Below are 22,322 nucleotides of genomic sequence, written 5' to 3'. Positions count from 1 at the left end.
CCATTCCTCGCAGCCCTGCAAATAAGCATGTAGCCAATTCCCTTTTTAAAGTTATAATTGAATCTGTATCCACCACCCTTTCAGGCAGTGCATTCTGCATCACAACAACTTGTTGTGTAAAAAAATCCCCCTCGTGTTACTTCTTTTGCCAATTGCTGTAAACTTGGTGATATCAGTCCTTAACCTCTCCTTTGTTCATTTTTAAATGAACTAGCTCTATGACCAGTTACAGATATCTGACCACATCAGGATCCAAACCTCTCACTTTAACCCTCACCAGAGTGATAGAAGAGAAACCTCTGGAGACAGCAAAACACCAGAGTTACCCAAGTGTCTGAAACAGCTCGGATGGAAACAACATTTATCGGGCAAATAAGTGAATGAAATAAAAAGGGGCACGTGAAAAATAGGATTTGTGGAAGTAAGATGAAAGCTCTAGTTTTATATACATTGACACATACCCATTAAGATATTACACTCTGCTGTGTTGCTTTCCAACCATACATTTCCTGCCATGCCGTCTCTGAACTTGGTCAACAGCGCTGGATTATACAGGAAGTGAAGCACCAGTCTTGTACTCAGGATCACAGTAGTCGGATGAATGTGAGCTTGCATGAAAAGCAAGAACCAGTCAGGCCCCAGCGATGTAAACATTTTCTCCTGATCTCTGACAGAAACAATTGATTTTTTTTTAAAAAAGAGAACATTTAGTTCAGAAGAGGGTAGTTTTAAAAATGACAAGTGATCAAGAAAATACTTACTTGGAATTTTCAGTAAGGTTATCCCAACACACAACATCCAGCAGTGTCTTTAATAGTTTGTTTCTCAGCCATATTGTCCGTCCAGGTAATTGATTTATGACTTCAAATAACAAAAGGAATTAAGAGTAAGATAGATCAGGTTCTGTATGTGTGTGAGACACATCTGGAATATAATGGTCTTAAATAAATTTTAAAAATCTCACCATCTATTGATGTATCAGAAACTCTTTCTAGTGAAATTAATTTTTCATTCATGGAAGCTGGAGGCAAAGTGTAAGTAAGGAATAATCCAATCCTTCAATAGAGAATATTAAATATTTCAATGGTAATTCACCTTCAAATGTGTCTCTAATTATACCACTATGTTTCATTATAATTTATGTCAGTCATTTTAAATGGCAGCCAAGAAATAATGTTAACTTTTCATATCTCCCTATAAAGGAATTGTTGGCACATTGTCTGAATCTAACTTCAAGAGAAAAAAAAGGAAAAAAAAAAAACTCCAAATGCTAAATAATTGAAACAAAAACACGGAGAGGAATTTTAGGGCCTTGTCGTGATGGGGGTAGGGCCGGAAAATGCGATGAGCCGTTCGAAAGTCCATTGATTTCTGAGTGGGGGAGTGGGGGGGGACTGGAAAATGCCGCTGGCGTAAAATTCCACTTATACTTTTCAAAATATGAGGCAGAATTTTTGGGCCGTGGGCCAGGCACGTGCCCAACAAGCGTGAAAGAGCGCGCGATGATATCGGGCGCGCATCCTGATGTCATCGCACACTCGCGCGATTTGTCGGTCGGTGGGCGCGCACGGGAGTCGGCAGCGGGTCCGGCGACAATTAAGAGGCCTCTTAAGACCGTTAAAGTTTCAATTAGCTGCCATTTTTAACTGCCCGTCCAACCTAACGCTTGGCAGGGTGGAGGGGTTGGGGGGGGGGGGGGGGGGGGGGGGGCGCGCGAGTCGGCCAGGCGGCCTTTGGATTTTTTTTTTTTTAGGAAACCTCATCCACGGGCGGGATGAGGTTTCCGACATTCATTCTAAAAAAATAAATAAAAATGTTTTGACATCATTTTTATTACGTTTCTGTTCAGGTGAGTGAGGCCTGTGCGGGGACATTATTTTCCAATTTTCAAAATCTGCGATTTTGAGTTTAAAATTCTTCGGCTCCCTGCCTTCAGGGGGCTTTCCGTGTGCGCGCTTCCCTGTGCGCGCGCAGACTTTTGCACTCGCCCTCCTCCCGCCCCTAACCCGGACAGTGCTGAGCTTCTCAGAGGGCCTTTCCCGCTGGCTGGCCGTTAATTGGCCAGCCAGGGTGTAATGGCAGTCGGCAGCCAATGGGCTGTCTCCCAGCCACTCCCGGGCCCACCCGCCTGATGACCTGAATGTCCTGCCCAAGGTATATTGGTTCTTGGGACGTGTGTGACACTGGTAAGGCAGTATTTCTTCTCAAACCCGAGGTGCACTGAAGGCAAGTCAGGGTGAACTACACAACGTTGGACTGGAGTCACAAGTAGGTCAGTCTGGGTGAGGTGGCAGTTTGCCTTCCCCGTCGAATTTTTGTAAAATTCCAGCCACTTCCACAAATGGCCAGATTGCTTTGAATTCAGTTTCCTAATTTGTCATGGCAGGATTATGGAGTTAGGCTCTCTGGTTTGCTAGTGCATTACAACAAGCACTCAGCTCCTGTACATGTACTGCAATTTTTTTAAATTATCCATTCATGGGAATTGGGCTTCGCTGGCTGGGCCGGCATTTATTGCCCATCCCTAGTTGCCCTTGAGAAGGTGGTGGTGAGCTGCCTTCTTGAACTGCTGAAGTCCATGGGGCAGAATTTTGCCCTTGATTGGCCATTGACAGGTCAGCGGGCCCGCAGCTGATTTTGCTGCGCCCTCGCCTTCCTGAAAATTTAAACAGGGCGGGATGACATCAGGGGATCCCCCCACCCCAACATCATCCCGTGTCAGTTTCGTGTCAGCGAGCGAGCCCCGCCCCCAAATCGCCGACGGAAAAGTTCTGCCCCATGTGTTGCAGGAACACCCCCAGTGCTGTTAGGGAGGGAGTTCCAGGATTTTGACCCAGCGACAGTGAAGGAACGGCAATATATTTCCAGGTCAGATGGTGTGTGACTTGGAGGGAAACTTGCAGGTGGTGGTGTTCCCATGTAGCTGCTGCCCTTGTCCTTCTAGTTGGTAGAGGTCGTGGGTTTGGAAGGTGCTACCGAAGGAGCCTTGGAGAATTGCTGCAGTGCATCTTGTAGATGGTACACATTGTTGCTACTGTGTGTTGGTGTTGGGCAGTGAATGTTGAAGATGGTGGATGGGGTGCCAATCAAGTGGAGTGCTTTGTCCTGGATGTTGTCGAGTTTCTTAAGTGTTGTTGGAGCTGCATGCATCCAGGCAAGAGGGGAGTATTCCATCAAAACCTGACTTGTGCCTTGTAGATGGTGGACAGGATTTTGGGGGGGATCAGGAGGTGAGTTACCGTCCCCAGAATTCCCAGTCTACAACCTGCTCTTGTAGCCACAGTATTTATAAGGCTAGTCCAATTCAGTTTCTGGTCAATGGTAACCCCTAGGATGTTGACAGTGGGGGATTCAGTGATGGTAATACCATTGAATGTCATGGGCAGATAGTTAGATTCTCTCTCGTTGGAGATATTCATTGCCTAGCACTTGTGTGGTGCCAATGTTACTGCCACTTATCAACCCAAGCCTGAATATTGTCCAGGTCTTGCTGCATTTGGACATGGACTGCTTCAGTATCTGAGGAGTCGCGAATGGTGCTGAACATTGTGCAATCATCAGCAAACATCCTCACTTCTGACCTTATGATGGAGGGAAGATCATTAATGAAGCAATTGATGATGAATAGGCCTGGGACACTATCCTGAGGAACTCCTGCAGTGATGTCCCAGAACTGAGATGGTTGATTTCCAATAAGCACCACCATCGTCCTTTGTGTTAGGTATGACTCTGACCAGTGGGGAGCTTTCCCCCACACTGGCTTCACTTTTACTAGGGCTCCTTGATGCCACACTCAGTCAAATGCTGCATTGATGTCAAGGGCAGTTACTCTCACCTCACCTCTTGAGTTCAGCTGTTTTGTCCACAATTGCATTAAGGCTGTAATGAGGTCAAGAGCTGAGTGGCCCTGGCGGAACCTAAACTGAGCATCAATGAGCAGGTTATTATGGAGTAAGTGCTGCTTGATAGCACTGTCAACGGCAGTTTCCATCACTTTGCTGATGATGGAATGTAGACTGATGTGGTGGTAATTGGCCAGGATGGATTTGTCCTGCTTTTTGTAGACAGGACATACCTGGGCAATTTTCCACATTGCCGGATACATGCCAGTGTTGTAGCTGTACTGGAACAACCCTAGATGTGCGGCTAGTTCTGAGGCACAAGTCTTCAGGACCATTGCTGGAATATTGTCAGGGCCCATAGCCTTTGCACTATCCAGTGCCTTCAACCATTTCTTGATATCATGTGGAGTGAATCGAACTGTCTGAAGACTGGCATCAGTGATGTTGGGGACATCAGGAGGAGGTCGAAATGAATCACCCACTTCTGGCTGAAGATGGCTACAAATGCTTCAGCCGTATCTTTTGCACTGATGTGCTGGGCTCCCCCATCATTGAGGATGGGGATATTTGTGGAGGCTCCTCCTCCAATGGGTTGTTAAATTGCCCAGCACCATTCACGACTGGATGTGACAGGACTGCAGAGCTTAGATCTGATCCGTTGGTTGTGAAATCGTTTAGCTCTATCTATCACTTGCTGCTTATGCTTAGCCCTGTGTTGTAGCTTCACCAGGTTGACACCTCATTTTTAGGTATGCCTGGTGCTGCCCCTGGCATGCCCTCTTGCACTCTTCATTGAACCAGGGTTGATCCCCTGACTTGATAGTAATGGTAGAGTGGGGGATATGCCTGGCCATGAGGTTACAGATTGTGTTCGATTACAATTCTGCTGCTGCTGATGATCCACAGCGCCTCATGCTAGTCCAGTCTTGAGTTGCCCGATCTGCTTGAAATCTGTCCCACTTAGCACGGTGGTAGTGCCGCACAACACAATGAAGGGTATCCTCAATGGGAAAGGCAGGACCTCTTCACCACAGCAACTGTGCGGTGGTCACTCCTGCCGATACTGTCATGGACACATGCACCTGTAGCAGGCAGGTTGGTGAGGATGATGTCAAATAGGTTATCCCTCTTGTTGGTTCCCTCACCAGCTGCTGCAGACCCAGTCTAGCAGCTATGTTATTTAGAGCTCAGCCAGTTCATTCTGTGCTGGTGCTACTGAGTACTCTTGGTGATGGGCATTGAAGTCCCCCACCCAGAGTATATTCTGTGCCCTTGCCACCCTCAGTGCTTCCTCCAAGTGGTGTTCAACATGGAGGAGCAGTGACTCATCAGCTGAGGCAGGGTGGTACGTGGTAATCAGCAGGAGATTTCCTTGCCCATGGGCAGAATCTTCTGGTTGGCGTGTGGGAGCGCGTGTCCCTACGTCACTGCACCTCATTCTAATTTTCCGTTTTGTGGGCGTGCACCGGAATCGGCTGTGTGCCCGCCAAACTGTCAAAGGGCTATTAAAGCCATTAATAACCTAACTGAAATAATTGTCAGGGCTGCCTTAAGGTTGGGGGTGGGGGGTGCAGGCGAAGAGCCCAGGTGGGCTTCACATTTCTCATGAAACCTCATTCATGGGCAGGATGCAGTTTCATGAAGAGTTTATAACAACTAAAAATTATTAAAACTCATAAACATATCCCAGCTCATGTGACACTGTCTCATGAGGGGATATGTCTGAATAATTTTATTTTTTTATTTTTAACATCTTTTGCACTTAACTTAATCTCCCCGAGGCGCGGAGCTGCCTCAGGGAGGTTTCTGTGCTCCTCTGCGAGCATGCGCGCCCCGACTCTCCCTCCTCCCCCCGCCCACACAGGTTTGGCCTGATGCCATGAGACTTCAGGGGGGCAACTCCCTCGTGACTGTATACCACCCGTGCCGCCATGTCTGATGGGTCTGTCTTTCCGGTAGGACAGGACATACCAGGGATGGCTGTGCCTGGGACATTGGCTGTAAGGTATGATTCCGCGAGTCAGGTTGTTGCTTGACTGGTCTTTGGGATGGACGGCTCTCCCAATTTTGGCACAAGCCCCCAGTAAGGAGGACTGTGCAGGGTCAACAAGGCTGGATTTGACTTTGTCATTTCCAGTGTCTAGGTCGATGCCGGGCGGCCTGTCTGGTTTCTTTCCTATTAGACTTTCTAGTGGTTTCACATAACTGAGTGGTTTGTTAGGCCATTTCAGAGGGCATTTAAGGCTCAACCACATTGCTGTTAGTCTAGATTCACATGTAGGGTAGACCATGTAAGGTAAGAATGACAGATTTCCTTCGCTAAAGCACATTCGTGCACCATATGGGTCTATAATGACAAATGGTTTTGTCATCACCATTACTGAGATTAGCTTCTAATTCCAGATTTATTAATGGAATTCAAATTCCACCAGGTGCTGTGGTGGGATTTGAACCCGGTCCCCAGAGCGTTAGCCTGGGCCTCCCAGAAGGGAAAAACAGTTCGGATCAGTACGCTCATTCCCCAGTTTTTACTGGTGTTCCATTTTATGGTATGCAAGACCAGTTTGGAGCAGTATTCTTATTTCCCGGTTTTTATTGCTTGTTCGTCTGGGCTCTGGATTACCAGTCCAGTGATATTCCCACTACACCACCCTCTCCCTCAAAATGCACAATGAGTCAGCAACTGAGAATGAGAAAATGGATTAATATTCAATGAAAGACCAATCATTAGAACGGATCCTACTTGGAACACCATTTGTATCTTTGAACCTACCAAGGTGCTCAGCATCCATAATTCTTCACTTTGAATAGATGAAATAATAATGTGCAAAGTCTTTAAACTTAGAACAAAATGATGGTATTCCTCCACAGGTCTTGTACATGTTGGCAAACAGTACAAACTAGAGCTGCTAATGCTCTGCGTTCTTCCACCCTTGGGGCAGAATGTTACCATTGGCGTGTGTGTGGGGGGGGGGGGGGCAGGCCCAATATGCCAACGCGTAAAATGACGCACGATGACATCAGGGGTGCGCCCCGACATCATTGCGCATCATTCCGATCTTTCGTTCAACAGGCACATGCTGCGCGCCCGCCAAACCGTCAACGGCCTATTAAGGCCGTTAAAAAAGTAACTGAAGTTGTTAACAACGCTGCCCATCCAATCTTAAGGTTGGCGGGGGGGGGGAGGGGGCAGGCAAAGAACCCAAGCGGCCTTCGCGTTTTCCCGGAAACCTCATCCACAGGCGGGATGAGGTTTCCTGAAGCTTCTATACAATTAATAAGTACATTTTGTGCACTTCGCAAACGTGTCTAAGCTCATGTGACACTGTCACATGAGGGGACATGTTCAAATAATGTTTTACTTTATCTTTCAGAAACTTTTATTATCCACTTACTCTCCCTGAGGCCGCTCCGTGCCTCAGGGAGATTGTTGAGCTCTTTCGTGCGCATGCGCAAAAGAGCGCAGGCCCCAATTCTCCCTCCTCCCCCAACCCCCCACCCCACCCGCACAGGCAGCGCTACCGGCCGCACGTTATGCTGGGCGGGCTTTAATTGGCCGGCCCGCGTAAAATGGCGGCGCGCAGCCGATCGCTGGCGGCCATTGGCTCCGCCCCTGCCCCCACCCCAGCTCCTGCCCAGCCCGTCCGCCACAGGTAAGGTTCTGCCCCTTGGGAACAGAGGCAAAACAAGAAAGGGGATGATTTAAAAAGGAAAACATTTTCATTCATTGGACAAAAAAATAAAAAAATCACTGGCAGCGCAATTTTGTCAAATCGCCATGCAAAGTATTTACCTTAGAAGGTCTGTGGTGGTAAAGTAGCTTTTCAGCAATCCTGCAAGAATGGTGCATATGATCTGAACCTTTGACCTGGTATTATTTGGGTCATTCAGGAGAAAGACAAGTCTTGGTACTACCTGAAGCCTGTACATGACTTCAGCATTTCTGTATCCATCACTGTAGGGAGATGACAAGAACACTTAGGCACTCCTTCATACTGCACAATATGAATTTAATAAGCAAGAATTTCAGATGGTTCATAGTGTGACCCAGCCTCTAACTGATATTGCCAGCCCATTAATCATGACGCAGGAAACAGGAGTAATCCTTTCAGGTTTCTCATCAAGAATTATTGTTGAAGAGACGCATTGAGATGACTCATAAAAGGGGGAAAGAAAAAGAGGAAGGGAATATAAAACAAAATCACTGATGCAGAAAAAAGGTAAAAGAATAAAGCTCAATGTTTCATGTTCAGGATTCAGGTTTCTTCAGTCCTGCCATATTCATTCCCAGTTGGAGAGAAATGATACAATGATATGGATTTCAAAAGTGCAAACAGCAATATTTTCAAGTTCAAAATTAATGGATTTAATCATTTTCATATCTTCTATGTATGCATTAAATAAATCAGTGATTTGCATTCTCCAAAGCCCTCCACAAATGCAAATACTTTAATTAAATCAACTAGCAATCAGATAACAATGATTCCTACATGTACTCTTACCTGCTTTTGAGAAGTTCCACAAAATGTCTAAAAAGCTGCAGATCGAGCATCTCTGGAGAATTCAGCCAGATCTTAAAAAGGAACAAGCAATTCCATTAATGACAATGGGAAGCCAGTTTAATGTGCTGTGGACTGCCCCAAAACTCTGTGCACTATTGTGCCAATAGCCTTAATTCACAGGAAGCTAAAAACAAAAAGGGTGCTACCAATACATACAGTAATCAGAGCTGAAATCAATGTTTGGAAATAAAGCTAAACTGGTGATAGCCAATCCACACAGCTACATCTGAGGTTAAAAAGAAATCAGCCAGGGATTCAGTCCTGAAAACTATCTCGTGACCGCAGCTTCAAAGTGTGTGAACTTGAGCTGTGAACAGGATCAAACTCAGTCAAGATGCCCTCCACATTTGAACAGCCTGAAGTGTGAATACTTTAAGGCATGTTTACCTCAAAATCACAGAGGAGGTCTCTGAAAGCGCAGTCGTTCTGAATTGTTGAGGTTCCTCGGCCCAGCTCTGCAGTTCCAACTATAGTCAATATAAGTTGAAAAATCCTTGCATTTAACAATCGGACCTTCCTTTTTAACAGCAGTGCTAAAAGCTATACGGAATAGAAAAGAGTTGAGTGTAACTTATAATAAACCACAAACAGTAGACAGGCTGTAAGCTAACAGCACAATTTGGAGTTCGAAGTCATTAGGAGTTAAACAGATTTGGAGTTGTTCGCAAATGAAAATGAAGCTTGTATTTACAGTCCCCTTCAAATTCAAGTGCTGATAGTTCAAAACTCCTTTGAGCACTAACTCTCTGCTTTATAACAAAAACAGAATTACCTGGAAAAACTCAGCAGGTCTGGCAGCATCGGCGGAGAAGAAAAGAGTTGACGTTTCGAGTCCTCATGACCCTTCGACAGAACTTGAGTTCGAGTCCGAACTGTTCTGTTTTTGTTTTGGATTTCCAGCATCCGCAGTTTTTTTGTTTTTATCTCTGCTTTATGTTGCTTTACTTCAAATTATTGGTTAAATTATTCATTTTAAAACTTTGAATTATCAGGAGTAGTTTGGATGGAATTTAGTAATAATTTCTATAATTTTCACTAAATATTCCAGGCTATAGAATGGCTTTGATTTTATAATTAAAAACAAATTAAATACCCACTGATTTAGCGTAATCAGCAAGTTCCTCAAGAACAAAATTTCACAAATGGACCATTTTGTGACATCAATAATGAGATACAGAGATTGTGGCATAACAGATATAAATTTATATAATTAAGACATGAATTAGATGGCTGATACATGGTTATTTGGATAGTATTTGGCAACTTTTGACTCTTGTGTGCATTACAACACAAAATCTAGCTTATCAATTTATTATTGAGGCATTAATGTCTTGTTTTGGGTTTAAGTGAGCTAGCAGCAGATAGACATCATTACTTATTTTTACTCCTTCCATCACCATTATCTCATTATCCCTGAGGGATGAATAGAATTTGGAACACAAGTCAATGCATGTGCTCTGTTTACAACAACAACAACAATGTGCACTTATATAGTGCCCTGATCTAATAAAATGTTCCAAGGCGCATTGTGAAACAAAATGTGACACAAAAGCCACATAAGGAGATATTAGAGCAGATGACCAAAAGCTTGATCAAAGAGGTGGGTTTTAAGGAGCGCCTTAAAGGAGGGAGAAAGGTAAGGGGGGGGCAGAGAGGTTTGGGGTTGGGGGGGAGTACCAGAGCTCAGCACCAGGAAGCTGAAGGCACGGCCACCAGCTGGAGGGCAATTACAACCAGGGGTTCGCAGAACTAGAGGAGGACAAAGATCTTGTGGGGCTGGAGGAGATTACAGGGATAGTGAGGGGTGAGTCCATGGAGGATTTTGAAAACAAGGATGAGAATTTTAAAATCGTGACATTGTTTAACCATAGCTTATCACAGAATGGTAGCTGGGTAGCAGGAGACCCTCAGCTGATGTGGATCTTTCTCTCCTGATAAGTTGCAACTTTCCCATTTGGACCATTGTGGTCACGGGTGTTTATCAGTTCTCTCAACATTTGTCACCACCAAGTGACTTTATTTTGAAACTGTGCATTCTTACTTATAAGTAGCAGGTGAGGAGTTCTTCAAAGTCTTCATGCTTAAACTACAAGTTTAATCATTATGTATATGAAATAGGGCACTTTGTAATATAATTGGTTATTATGATGCAAGTCAACAATTGCAACCATATCCCACCTTTCTCTCTTCTCCTCACAGGGCCTCCTAGAATTTGCCTTACATATCCAACTTTAATGGTGGGAGGTGCTACAACTTGACATTCTCACAGACCAGTCCCTCAGGATCATTGCAAAGCAGCTAGCAGTTTGCAATGTTTATCCAGCATTGCCTATCGGTAATGATGGTTAAGGTGAGAGTCTTGAGTGTGTACCATCTACAAGTTGCACTGCAGCAACTCACCAAACCTCCTGCAACAGCACCTTCCAAACTCACGACCTCTACCACCTAGGAGAAGGGCAGCAGATGCATGGGAACACCACCACCTGCAAGTTCCCCTCGGAGTCACTCACCATCCTGACTTGGAAATATATCACCGTTCCTTCACTGTCACTGGGTCAAAATCCTGGAACTCCCTCCCTAACAGCACTGTGGGTGTACCTACACCATATAGACTGCAGCGGTTCAAGAAGGCAGCTCACCACCACCTTCTCAAGGGCAACTAGGGATGGGCAACAAATGCAGGCCCAGCCAGCAATGCCTCCATCCCGCAAAAGAATAAAAAAATTAAAACTGAGTAACTAAAGGGAACTTAAAAACCTGCGACAATCTTCAGCTCACAAGAATTCTCAATCAGGGTCTGTCTTCATTGAACCAGAAAACTTGGCTTTCACTTTAGTTTAAAAAGAAACAAGATCCTTAAGTCAATCAGTCCTTGATTGGTCTTCCATAATGTATCATTCTTGTCAAAAATACTTATGTTATGTAAGCAATCTGATTGCAGAATATTTTCAATGCTTTTGCAGAGTTAAAAAAATCAACTAATACTTATACCCAAAACCTAAATGACTTCTTGAAATTTTATAAACTTCAAGGTTCAATTGCATTTGTTAGAATTCCATAAGACAACTTCAAAATCCTGGCTAGCAATATACTTTTAAACATCTCCAAATTGGTCAATTTACCCTGTAGCCTTTGATGCGTTGCATCTCTTTTTCACACAGTGTGCTGCTGTTCAGAACAGAAATCAAAACCTTAACAGCTGCGTACATCTCATGGTCATCGGACGCCATGGCAACGAGGCCTAATATCACAGCAGGACCACCGACAAACTGCAAACAATTGGCAGCCGGATTTGAAAAAAACGTTCTGACTCCTAAAAAGATAAATCATGGCAGTTGAGTGTTCACATGCTACTGTATTCAAACCAAAATTTTAAGCACAGTGTTACACGGAGATCAATTCTTCGCTTGTGTCTCAGAAGGAATCAGATATGGAATAAGTGACACTGTGTAAAGGAGCTGTTTAGATCTTTCACTTGCTGCCTTGATCAGGTGAAGCAGCGTGAGCCATGAATATTCTCATGCTTTCTACCAATGCTAGTCATCGATGGTCCTAAACTTTTCTACAGGATGGAACTAGCTTTTGTATCCTAACCAAGTGGGGAATCGTTCCATCAAATGAACATACTTTTAAAAGTGTACTTGGGTTCAAACTCTGAGACCAAGTTTCTCGAGGATATTAGACTATGCACAAAGACTATTACCAAGCCAATAAACCAAAATCAACTTTTAACACATTATCTTTTATTATCTCTGGACTGGGATGGGACTTGCATTTACCTACCTCATTATCTACATTAAAAACAGTGACCACACTTTGAAAGCGTTTCATTGGTTGTAAACTGCTTTGGGGTGTTTTGAGGTGGTAAAATGGGCTGCTGAAATGCAGCTCTCTCTTCATGTCCAAACCATTGTACAAAAGAACTATATATTTTTTCTGAAGTGCAGTCTTTGTTATTATGTAAGGAAATGTGGGGTCCAATTTGCACACAGTAAGGTACTTCAAGTAAAGAATGAATAAATGACCAACTAATGTAGCCGTGGCAGCATTGGTTGAGGGTTCAATATTGGTCAGGGCACCAGGAGAACTCCCTGCTCTTATTTAAGTAGTTCTTTTAGACATTTACTTCCACAATACTAAGAACAAAGGGCCTCAGTCTAAAGCCCCATCTGAAAGCCATCACCTGTAATACTCCCTTAGTTCTGCACTGAAACATCTGCTTAGATTGCAGACTGCAGTTCTAGAGCAGGACTTGAAATCACAACTTTCTGTTTTAGAGGCAAGATTGCTACCATTGGGGCAAGCTGGCACTATGGTGCAATATAACTGTAAACCTTAATATTAAAGGTGCTATAAATTGGTATGTGCCAGGTAAAATATTGATATATTTTGTTTTTTTTAATTAAAGGATTTACTCAAAGGAAATAGAACGCAATGTAATTGCCACAATAAAATAAATCTATTCAAAATATTTCATCAAAAAGGCCTAAAAGGTCTTGATGACTTGTTTACAACAGAATGTTGTCACAGTATGGGGTAAATAATGATACAGAAATTAGGCAGGGCAATTTGTCCAGGACCTCAGTCTTTAGTAGGTCTGCTCATTACAAAGTGCACCTAGGGACCCTTTTTAGGCTCCATTCAGTCGTGCAGGGCAGATAGGGCTTTGGTTTGTCGCCTAATTCTAAAGATGAAGGGAACAATTTCCATGGACTAATTACAGCAATCAAATAAATAACGAGGATTATCTTCAAAATGATTCCCTTATCAATCTCTGTGAGCTCTCGGGCTCTTGTCAATCCTTCAGCAATACTTCTGCACCAAGCCATTTGTTAATCCCTTGTATCCTATCTGATGATAATAGTGGCGGCATCGAGCCAGAATGGCAATTTAGCCAAGATATTCCCAGCAAACTACCTTATAGAAAGATATTTATCAGAATAAAACTACAACAATTAAACAGCGATTTCTTTCAAAGTTATAAAAAGAAGAAAAAACATGGGAAATAAGTTTAAGATAAAAAACTATGTAATGGTTTCCACAACCTTGGGTCATCTCAGAGTACTTTTCAACCAATGAAGTACTTTTTGAAGTGTAGTCACTGTTGGAACGTAGGAAACACAGCAACCAATTTGTGCACAGCAAGCTTCCATAAACAGCAATGAGAACTCTCTGGCTCTTTACTGAATAGTACTATGGGACCGCTTAGTCAATTTGAGAGGGCAGGTGAGGCCTTGTTTCATTGTTTCATTCAAAAGATGGCTCCTCAACAGTGGAGCACTCCCTCAGTACTGCAGTGAAGTGTCAGGATGGATCATGTGTTCAAGTCTCTTGTGGACTGAACCCACAAAAGTTCTGTCTCGTAGACAAGAGTGTTACCACTGAGTCACGGCTGACACAAGTTTAACCACACCATGGGCTGAAATCTCCAGTCGATGAGTGGAGGCGGGGCCCACTCGCCGACATGTAAAATGATGTGCGGTGATGTCGGGCGGGCTTTTCAGTTCACCAGGCACGCAACTGAGTCAGCTGCACACCCGCCGAACTGTCAAAGGCCCGTTAAAAACTAATTTAAACAATTAATGAGCTGCCCAGGCGGCCTTTGCATTTTTCATGGAACCTCATCCACGGGCGGGATGAAGTTTCATGAAGTGTTTAAAAATTCAATAAAATTCTTTAAATAAAAATCATTGATATATCCCAGCTCTGTCACATGAGGGGACATGTTTTAAAAGTTTTCAAATACTTTATTTAGAAATTTTCAACTTAAACAAATCTTCCCACGGCAGCTCTGTGCCTCAGGGAGATTTCTGCACCTTTTTTCTCTTGTGCGTGAAAGAGCCCTGACTCTCCCTCCTCCTCCCCCCGCCCGCACAGGTGGCGCTGGGTGGGCTTTAATTCGCCCGCCCATGTAAAATGGCAGCGCGCACCCCATCGGGGGCGCCGATCGGGTTTGCGCTCGCTCCCACCCGTCCCCGCACAACTCCCCCGATGGGGGGTAAATTCAGCCCCATAGGATAAAAAAAAACAGTCCCCAATGCTTGGAAGTGAACCACAATGATTAAACGAACCCCCAGTTCCTCATATGTTCCGAATTAACCAAACTCAATTGCATTGAGTGTGAAGGAGAGCGTGTTGATCTCAGTATTTCTGGCCCAGGCTGCCCTCTTTGGACTGCTACCCAGTGAGACATGTTGGTAAGTGCATGGAAGAGGAGGGGGAGAGGCCACATGTCAGGCGTGATGTGTTCCCCCTGCACTCACCTCGTCCCACCCCAAAAAAGAAAGACTTGCATTTATATAGCAATGGCCACCAGACATCTCAAAGCGCTTTACAAACAATGAAGGACTTTTTAAAGTGCGGGCGCTTACTGTAAAGTGGAAAACATGGCAAACGATTTGCACACAGCAAGCTGTATAAACAGCAACGTGACAATCAACAGATATTCTGTTTTTGTGATGTTGATTGGGGGATAATTATTGAACAGGACACCCGGGGGTTAACTCTTCTTCAAAATAATGCCACACGGCATTTTAAACTCATCCAAGGAGTCATGCAGGGGCCTTGACTTAACATCTCATCTTAAAGACAGTGCAGTACTCCCTCAGTGCTGCACTGAAGTCTCAGCCTAGATTCTTGTGCTTGAGCCCTGGTGTGGGACTTGAATCTGGAACCTTTTGACTTGGTGGGGAGGTGGGGGGGGGGTCCTACCAACTGAGCCACAGCTGGTACCCAAAGTTAAATAGCCTGATGAACCCATCATCTCGGTTTATACATGAAGAATGTCCACTTGATAAAGTTATTTCTAACTTTGCCATACATCTATCAATCTGTTGCCCCATTAATTCTCTTTAGCATTAATATGAATTAATGTTTCTTACCAAAGAAGCTTGCAATTGGTGCCCCAATTGTCCGGGCGAGACCTGGGAGATGGTTGGCCGTATTTTTTGCCAGAACAATGGGCATTGCATCATCTCGAGATGAAATTCCCAACTGCACCAAATGGAAGGAGACGGAAACATTACAACATTAATACCAGAAATTTGGAAAGATTTCAGTATCTCCAGTCCTCGGTGAAGGTGCCTATCGGGGCTAGAACCAGCATTTTCCTACAGCCTTTCAGCTGCTTTTTTCAAACACACAACCCTGATAGGAGCAGGGACTGGCGGTTGCTTTGCCTGTTGCCATTGCTTCAGGATGAGGAAAGGCAAAGCTTCACATATGTGCATCCAAGCAGCAACAACTTACATTTATGTAGTGCCTTTCCTGTCCCAGGCACTTCACAGCAACAATGTTCAAACAAGATTTGACACTGAGCCACATAAGGGGGTATTAAGATAGCAGATTGGTCAAAACAGTAGGTTTTAAGGTGCATCGTAAAGGAGGATGGAGAGGTTGCGGGAAGGAATTCCAGTGCTTGTGGCCCAGGCAGCTGAAGGCAAAGCGCCAATGGTGGGGGAAGAAAATCACGGACATGCAAGAGGTCTGAACAGGAGGAGTACTAAGGGCTGCAGGCTTATGGATTGAATAATTCCAAACAGCTTCCAAGAAGCAAAGAAATTTTTAAGGAGTAAAAAAAGTTAATAGGATATTCAGTCCTTTTTAACCTTTATAACCTTCCATCAGGCAGCAGCAATACAGCTGCTAGGAAGGTCAAACCATAGATGCTTACAGCACAAAAACAGACTGCGCCAGGCTTTTGCTGACGAAGTAAAAGACTAGTTCCATTGTTCTACTCTTTCCTCATATCCCTTTATCTTTGTTTGCTCTAACGTTATGTGGTTCTTCTTTAAAAGATACGGAAGTCTCTGCCTCAACCATCTCTTGTGACAAAGCAGCCCCATGATCTGGAAACTGTGTAAACAAATTCCTCCTGATGCCTTTTCTCAATCGCAGTGACAATCTTAGACTGATGATACCTCATCACTGGCTCCCCAGCCAAAGGAAATCGATTTTTTTTTACTTTTTAGGCTACCTCCTCAAAAACTTTTGAAAAAAAAACTCGATTAAATCTTCTCTTAGCCTTCACTGATCCAATGGAAGTAGCTCTAATCCCAATTATATAGTTGCTTTTGAATGAGTTGCCCCTCATTTTAAATTCGATAAACCATAGCATAGTTTGTAAAGCAAATTAGTGAACATACCTCACTTGATATTAATCGGCTGTCTACTTCATTATAATTATTTCTTATATCTGTAACCGTCATCACCGCTGATGATGCTACATTGATACCAAAGGATACCTTCTCTTCTGGCACAAGCACTGAAGGCACTGGCGTCTTGGTTAAATCATCGCCTGTAGTATAAGAAATGATTTTTTTAAACGAAAGCAAAATGAAGAGATTCTGGGTAGAACGTGAAGTACATCTGAATTTTGAATCCATACATTATCCACCTACCTGGCAAATAAACAGACTGAAAGTTTCCTAGATAGCTTGGTCCCAATTGATAAATGAGTTGAACAGTTTCTGGAGGAGTCACCTCTTCAAACAGGCAGGTTGGGCCCAGACGCCAGACTAAAGAGGACCAACGCTTCCAGATCTGGGGAGTTCCAATAATTCCATGAACGTCGATGACAGCTGATGAATCCAAGGAAAAATGTGTTCCTGGAAATGTCTGAATGTACTGTATCTGTTAACAGGGAGGCAGAATGATAGTAAAGAATTCACAATACACCAAAGCGTAACACTGCATTAGGTAAAGCCTTACCTTCTAGTTTACTACAATGTGTTCATGATTTTCTATTTGGTTGCTAATGGGGGAAATCCCTTCCATTTCCTGAGGCTTTTATTCAAATATAAAACACACCTGTACATTGGTATTTAACTAACCGAGTACTTTTATGATCTTCCTCTTTAAAGCAAGCGTCCCTGGAGTATTCCACACATCTATACATATTATTAAAGATTTTATACAGGGTGTACAATTCCTGCCCACAAATCCTACTTTCTACTGCAACAGGTGGGACCTAAGATGGGACCAGGGCATAAAATTGTCCAATAGCAGGAACAGGTTTTTGAAACTTGATTTGTGGAGCCTGGTAAGAAGTAAAATGATACAAGTATGAGACTTTTAGTGTTCTGAAAACTGGGGAAAGAGTTCTGCAAAATGACTCATCCGCAAACTGTTACTTTGTCTGAATACTAGAATCTTTCGCAAGAGAAATAATAAGCGATTGCATTTTGCAATGCTAAATTATATGTGTTTGCAATGGAAACTGGACGTTTATAAAATTACATTCATTCGAAATTAAAAGCCACATCACCCACCTTTGCAGTTCCTACAACGTTCCCGTTTAAATATGCCAGCACGGTGGTGTTCCTTCGAGCGTCCTTGCTCAACACCACAGCTAAATGGTGCCACTGACCGACAAGTAAGTACTTGGAGACGTTGAACTCAACAGAGGTTAGCGCAGAAGACTGCTGGGTCTGACTTGACTCATTCCAATCTAAAGTGCACATTAACCAAGAAAAATAAATATTCAGGTGGTGGTAGGAAGCATATTTTTTTTTAGAGCTGAAGTACATGGTGGACACCAACAACTTGGGCCATTTCTCTGGAGCCTATCACTTACCGAGAGCTTTTTAGGCCAGTCTGTACCATGTTGTGTTGGAGGACGTGGGAAACGAACACATTGGCCGGAATTTTCCAGCCTCTCACGCCGGCAGGATCTTCCAGTCCCGCCGATGTGACCGGAGATTTAAGTGGCACGCCAGCCCTGCCATGGGGGAACCCGCTGCAGGGGCACCGGAAGTTTCCGGCCGTTGAGTTTCAGGCCTCGGCTATGCCACTGGAAATGAGCTGCGGCGTGAAGGGAGTAGCTTCCTCCAGGGGAAGGCAAGGGGAACCGGAATATAAGCCTTTACAGGTAGTTCTCAGGGGTATGTCCTTGAAGCAAGTTGAAGGGCGCCATTAGCAGAGTTGGCTGACTATCCTCCTAATGCTGGATCGGGGTAATTATGAATCGAAGAAAACCCAATGCGACAAATACAGGCAGTGGGAGTAAATCTGGAGTCTCCCCACTCTGAACTCCAACAAAAATGGAGGCAACAAGAGGGTGCTTGACTTGTCGTGACGCGTGGTGTGGCAAAGCAAAAATTTCACAGAAGAGTCCTGTGCCATTGCGGTACCTCTAAGTACCTGACTACAGGGAGTTGGGTGATGTCTTGGAGGCAAATGCCATTGGCACCAACTCCAGGCACAGGGCCGGGCAGGTAGAGCTGAAACGATGTCAGACAGGCAGGTAATGAGTGCCTAATTTTTACTCTCAAGAGGTAACAGCAAGTTAGTGCTGATTTCTTCCATGTTGAACACAGCATCTATTATCACTTTAAGCTGAGGATGGCCACTTCAGGTTAGCTTCCTCGTGGAGTTTCTCATTGTCTCAGCTGCATTCAAGCCCCACTTTGCCATCATTTCAACCCCTGTGTAAGTCCACACTTACCCACATCTCCATTGACAGAGGCATGTTTTTCTTTATTTGGGAGCATTGCAATGACTTCTCTGGTTTATTGCTTATCACTACACAGGCACCACGGAAATTCTGCAATTCCACATTAAACCCACAAATAGCATCAATTATGTGAGCAGAAGAGGTCAAAAGGTCAAGTCCCTTGACGACTAGAAAGAAATTGGCGAACCTCCAATTCAACAATGACAACAATTGCTTCGGTATCTTGACATAGGCTTCATGTGTTCGCAATATTTATATATCTAGTAATCTAAGAATTGACAATGAAGCTAGAATGTTGCTTATCTACTTACCTCATCGATCTTAGCGAGACATAGTTCTGTGCCAATTATCTGCCATGTTTCCTACATTTACAACAGTGAATACACTTCAAAAGTACTTCATTGGCTGGTGAAGTAGCTTGACCCTGATGTTGTGAAAGGCGCTATATAAATGCAAATCTTTCTTTCTTCCTTTGATACAGTGTGGCAAATGACAGCTAATTTCAATACTGCACTGACCATACTTCTGTCTAGACATTAAAAAATAAATACCATCTCTGCTTCCTCCACATGAATATGTGGTTCATGGGCCTTTAGCAGGTATACTTCATTCCTATTTTGTAAGAATGTATGTGTGAGCCAAAATGAGGGTGCAGAGTACAGGAGTGGATCTTACTACATATCAGTTTGCTCATCTCCTGTCTCCCACCCACATCGTTAGGTAACATTGCGTGTCACTGAATTTAAGGAATGAAAAATAAACTGAAGTCTCAGCACTCTAGTTCCCAAAATCCTGAGTAAAATTAAAACCGTAAATTATTTACACATCTACGCATGATTGCGCTGAATAGAATAATATTGAAGTGGGAAAAGTTTAAATATTTCAGGAGGGCTACTAATTACTCTATGTCACTTGGCATAATTCTTGCTACAGGAAAGGGATGCCTCTTACCCTACTGAAAACTTGCTGAGCTACAAGAGAAAGTGTAAAAAAGATTCACTAGAATGATAGCAGAGCTGAGTGGTTACACCTATCAAGATAGCTTGAACAGATTGGGGCTCTTTCCCTTAGACTGAGGACTTGATGGAGAGCTTCAAGGTTGTGAAAGTGTTTGATAACGTGGACATAGAAAGAGCGTTTCCACTTGTTGTTAGACCAGAACTAGGATGGTCACTAGTAAATCTAATGGGGAAGTCAAGAAAAGCTTCTTTAACCAAAGAGCGGTTAGAATGTGGAACTCAGTATCTACCACAGGAAGTAGGAGAAGTGAACAGCATAGATGCATTCAAGGACAAGCTATCTGAGGGAGAAAGAGGTTCAATGAAGATGGTTAGGAGGAGGCTATCGTGGAATATAAGTGCGGGCCTGGGCCAGTTGGCCTGTTTTTGGTGTTATGAATACTTTGCAACTTTGTACAGTTCCATGAGCTTCAGCTCCCATACCATCCAATATTTTCCTTCCATGGTAATTCTTATCTGTAAGCCCGGTTTGTGCGCACTACCGGACCTCTTAACCATAGGGTCATAGGCTTCCCAGAATGAAAGAAAAACACAGTAAAAGCTGGGAAATAAAGAGTACAGGTCTGAACTGTTTTATCCTTCTGGGTTGCCCTTTACACTTTCCAGCAAGCTAGGCCACTGGATAGTGATGAGGGGCAAGAGCCCTTGTCCAACTACCCCTCCTCAAAAAGGGCAACTGATGCCTATTGCAGCCGTGCTCTCACTACCCTTCTACAGTAAGAAAAGTATTTACTAGTTGAGTAGCTAACAGAACTGCCTGAACTGCTAAGAGACAGAATGGCAACCTTCTAACACCAATTACAAATTCACTGATTTCACCATTATAATCAAGTGATAGTACACTCTACCCAAGGGTTCAAACACTTCCTCCTGAGTGGAAATGACCAACTGCTTCTCCGGTGCTGAAATACTGATCGACAAACAAGTGAAATCTTCCTCTATCTTCGAAGTGTGGCGAAAGAGTGTGAGAAAGCGAATGGGATGGGCTTCGAAAGCAGAACTGAAGCTGCCGATGGTGAACCATGTGGAGTACGTGAAGCCAGCAGGTGGTGGAAACCCCCGGCAACCTAAGAGCAAAAAGGAAGCCAGGTCAGGAAAGCAGAAGTCAAACCAGTAAAGCCTGTTTTGCATTCTTGCTCAGCTACTCAGAGCGGGTAAAGGTGGTGGGTGGTATGTGCCACGCTCCTCCCACATGTCTGTCACGTGGTGTTGGCACCAAGGCTCCATCAGCTCAGTCAGAACTTAAGAAGAGCATCTTCTACCATATTATTGGCCCGTAACCTCAGAGCTCCAGGGTGTCATATTGGGGGAGGCTACCCCAAAGATGCGCTGGGGAATCCCCTTCGGAAGTTCACAGATAAGGTTTGCACAGCACTTGCCCGGAACTTCAACCTTTCCCTGGGGAAATTTCCATGCACTGGGAAATTTGTGATTTAAATCGCAAACTGCAGATGGTTCCGACTGGAACCAATAGTTACACAGAAAAAGTTAGAAGAATTAAAGCCTCTTTTAACTTTTGGGTAACTATTGTACAGATCCACACTGGCCTCCCCATGAGACTCCCCCCCTCCACCCCCACATCCTCAACTACTCCCCACCACGGGACTCTCCCAATACCCCGACCCCCTGGGGGTCTCCCCCCACCCCCTGGACACTGCCCTGACAGGACCTCCCCCACCCGCTGAGCCCTCCCCTACCCCCTGCCCACCTACCCCCACAAGGGACTACACCTTCTGACAGGAATTCCCCAACCCACGGGGATTCTTTCACTTCTGCCTGGCCAGGACCGACTCTCACCCCCACACCCACCCCCAGGCCTGACCTGACCCCCCCCCCCACCCCCCCACCTCAGAGGCCCAACACCCATCCCCCCTCAAGACCTGACAACGCCCCCCCCGCCAACCCAAGGCCTGACCCCACATTCTCTCCACCACCCTTCCCTCAAGCCCCAACACCACCCCACCTCCAGGCCCAACACTCCCCCACACCCCCACCCCGAGGCCCGACACCATCCACAACCCGCCACCCCCAACCCAAGGCCCGACGTTGTTTCCCACCAACCTCTCCACCCCTTTCCCCCTCCCCAAGGGCAGACACTCTTCTCCCAAGCCCAAGGACCGACACAACCTGATCCAAGGCTCAACTCCACCCCTGCCATTCGCAATGACAATTAAAAAGTACAAAAGTCATCGGGGGAAATGATTTGAGTGAAGAATCTCTGCCATGCCTATTAGCACTGCGCTAATAAGGATATAAACAGAGCAATTACAAGAAAACAAAACGTAGAAAACTTCCTACCATCTCCAATCCCACCAGCAATTGGGGATTCTGCATTAACCCCCATTACTGTCGCCAGTGTAGGTAATAAACAGCACCTAGTAAAACAAAGAGAGAGTTAGGCTTGCAGTCAAGAACTGACAACATCTGAGATCATTCCCCCCTTCTA

General features: G+C 44.5%; 1 protein-coding gene across 1 annotated transcript in view; it reads right to left on the bottom strand.

The window, feature by feature from the left end:
- wdfy4 (WDFY family member 4) overlaps nucleotides 1–22,322 on the bottom strand; it is a 242,631-nt gene that overhangs the window by 161,889 nt on the left and 58,420 nt on the right. Inside the window, exons 17-29 of the mRNA XM_041176115.1 lie at nucleotides 22,175–22,251; nucleotides 20,725–20,943; nucleotides 17,674–17,852; nucleotides 16,804–17,035; nucleotides 16,549–16,700; nucleotides 15,286–15,397; nucleotides 11,527–11,717; nucleotides 8,792–8,944; nucleotides 8,345–8,415; nucleotides 7,636–7,797; nucleotides 965–1,056; nucleotides 762–861; nucleotides 462–667 (exon numbers count right to left, since the gene is read on the bottom strand). Coding sequence (XP_041032049.1) covers nucleotides 462–667; nucleotides 762–861; nucleotides 965–1,056; nucleotides 7,636–7,797; nucleotides 8,345–8,415; nucleotides 8,792–8,944; nucleotides 11,527–11,717; nucleotides 15,286–15,397; nucleotides 16,549–16,700; nucleotides 16,804–17,035; nucleotides 17,674–17,852; nucleotides 20,725–20,943; nucleotides 22,175–22,251 — 1,946 coding nt within the window. The remainder of the gene's footprint in view (nucleotides 1–461; nucleotides 668–761; nucleotides 862–964; nucleotides 1,057–7,635; nucleotides 7,798–8,344; nucleotides 8,416–8,791; nucleotides 8,945–11,526; nucleotides 11,718–15,285; nucleotides 15,398–16,548; nucleotides 16,701–16,803; nucleotides 17,036–17,673; nucleotides 17,853–20,724; nucleotides 20,944–22,174; nucleotides 22,252–22,322) is intronic.

The sequence above is a fragment of the Carcharodon carcharias genome, chromosome 28 (genome assembly GCF_017639515.1).
Source record: "Carcharodon carcharias isolate sCarCar2 chromosome 28, sCarCar2.pri, whole genome shotgun sequence".
Taxonomy (NCBI): domain Eukaryota; kingdom Metazoa; phylum Chordata; class Chondrichthyes; order Lamniformes; family Lamnidae; genus Carcharodon; species Carcharodon carcharias.
The sequence above is the reverse complement of the archived record's forward strand: the minus strand, read 5'-3'. Positions and strand labels throughout refer to the sequence as shown.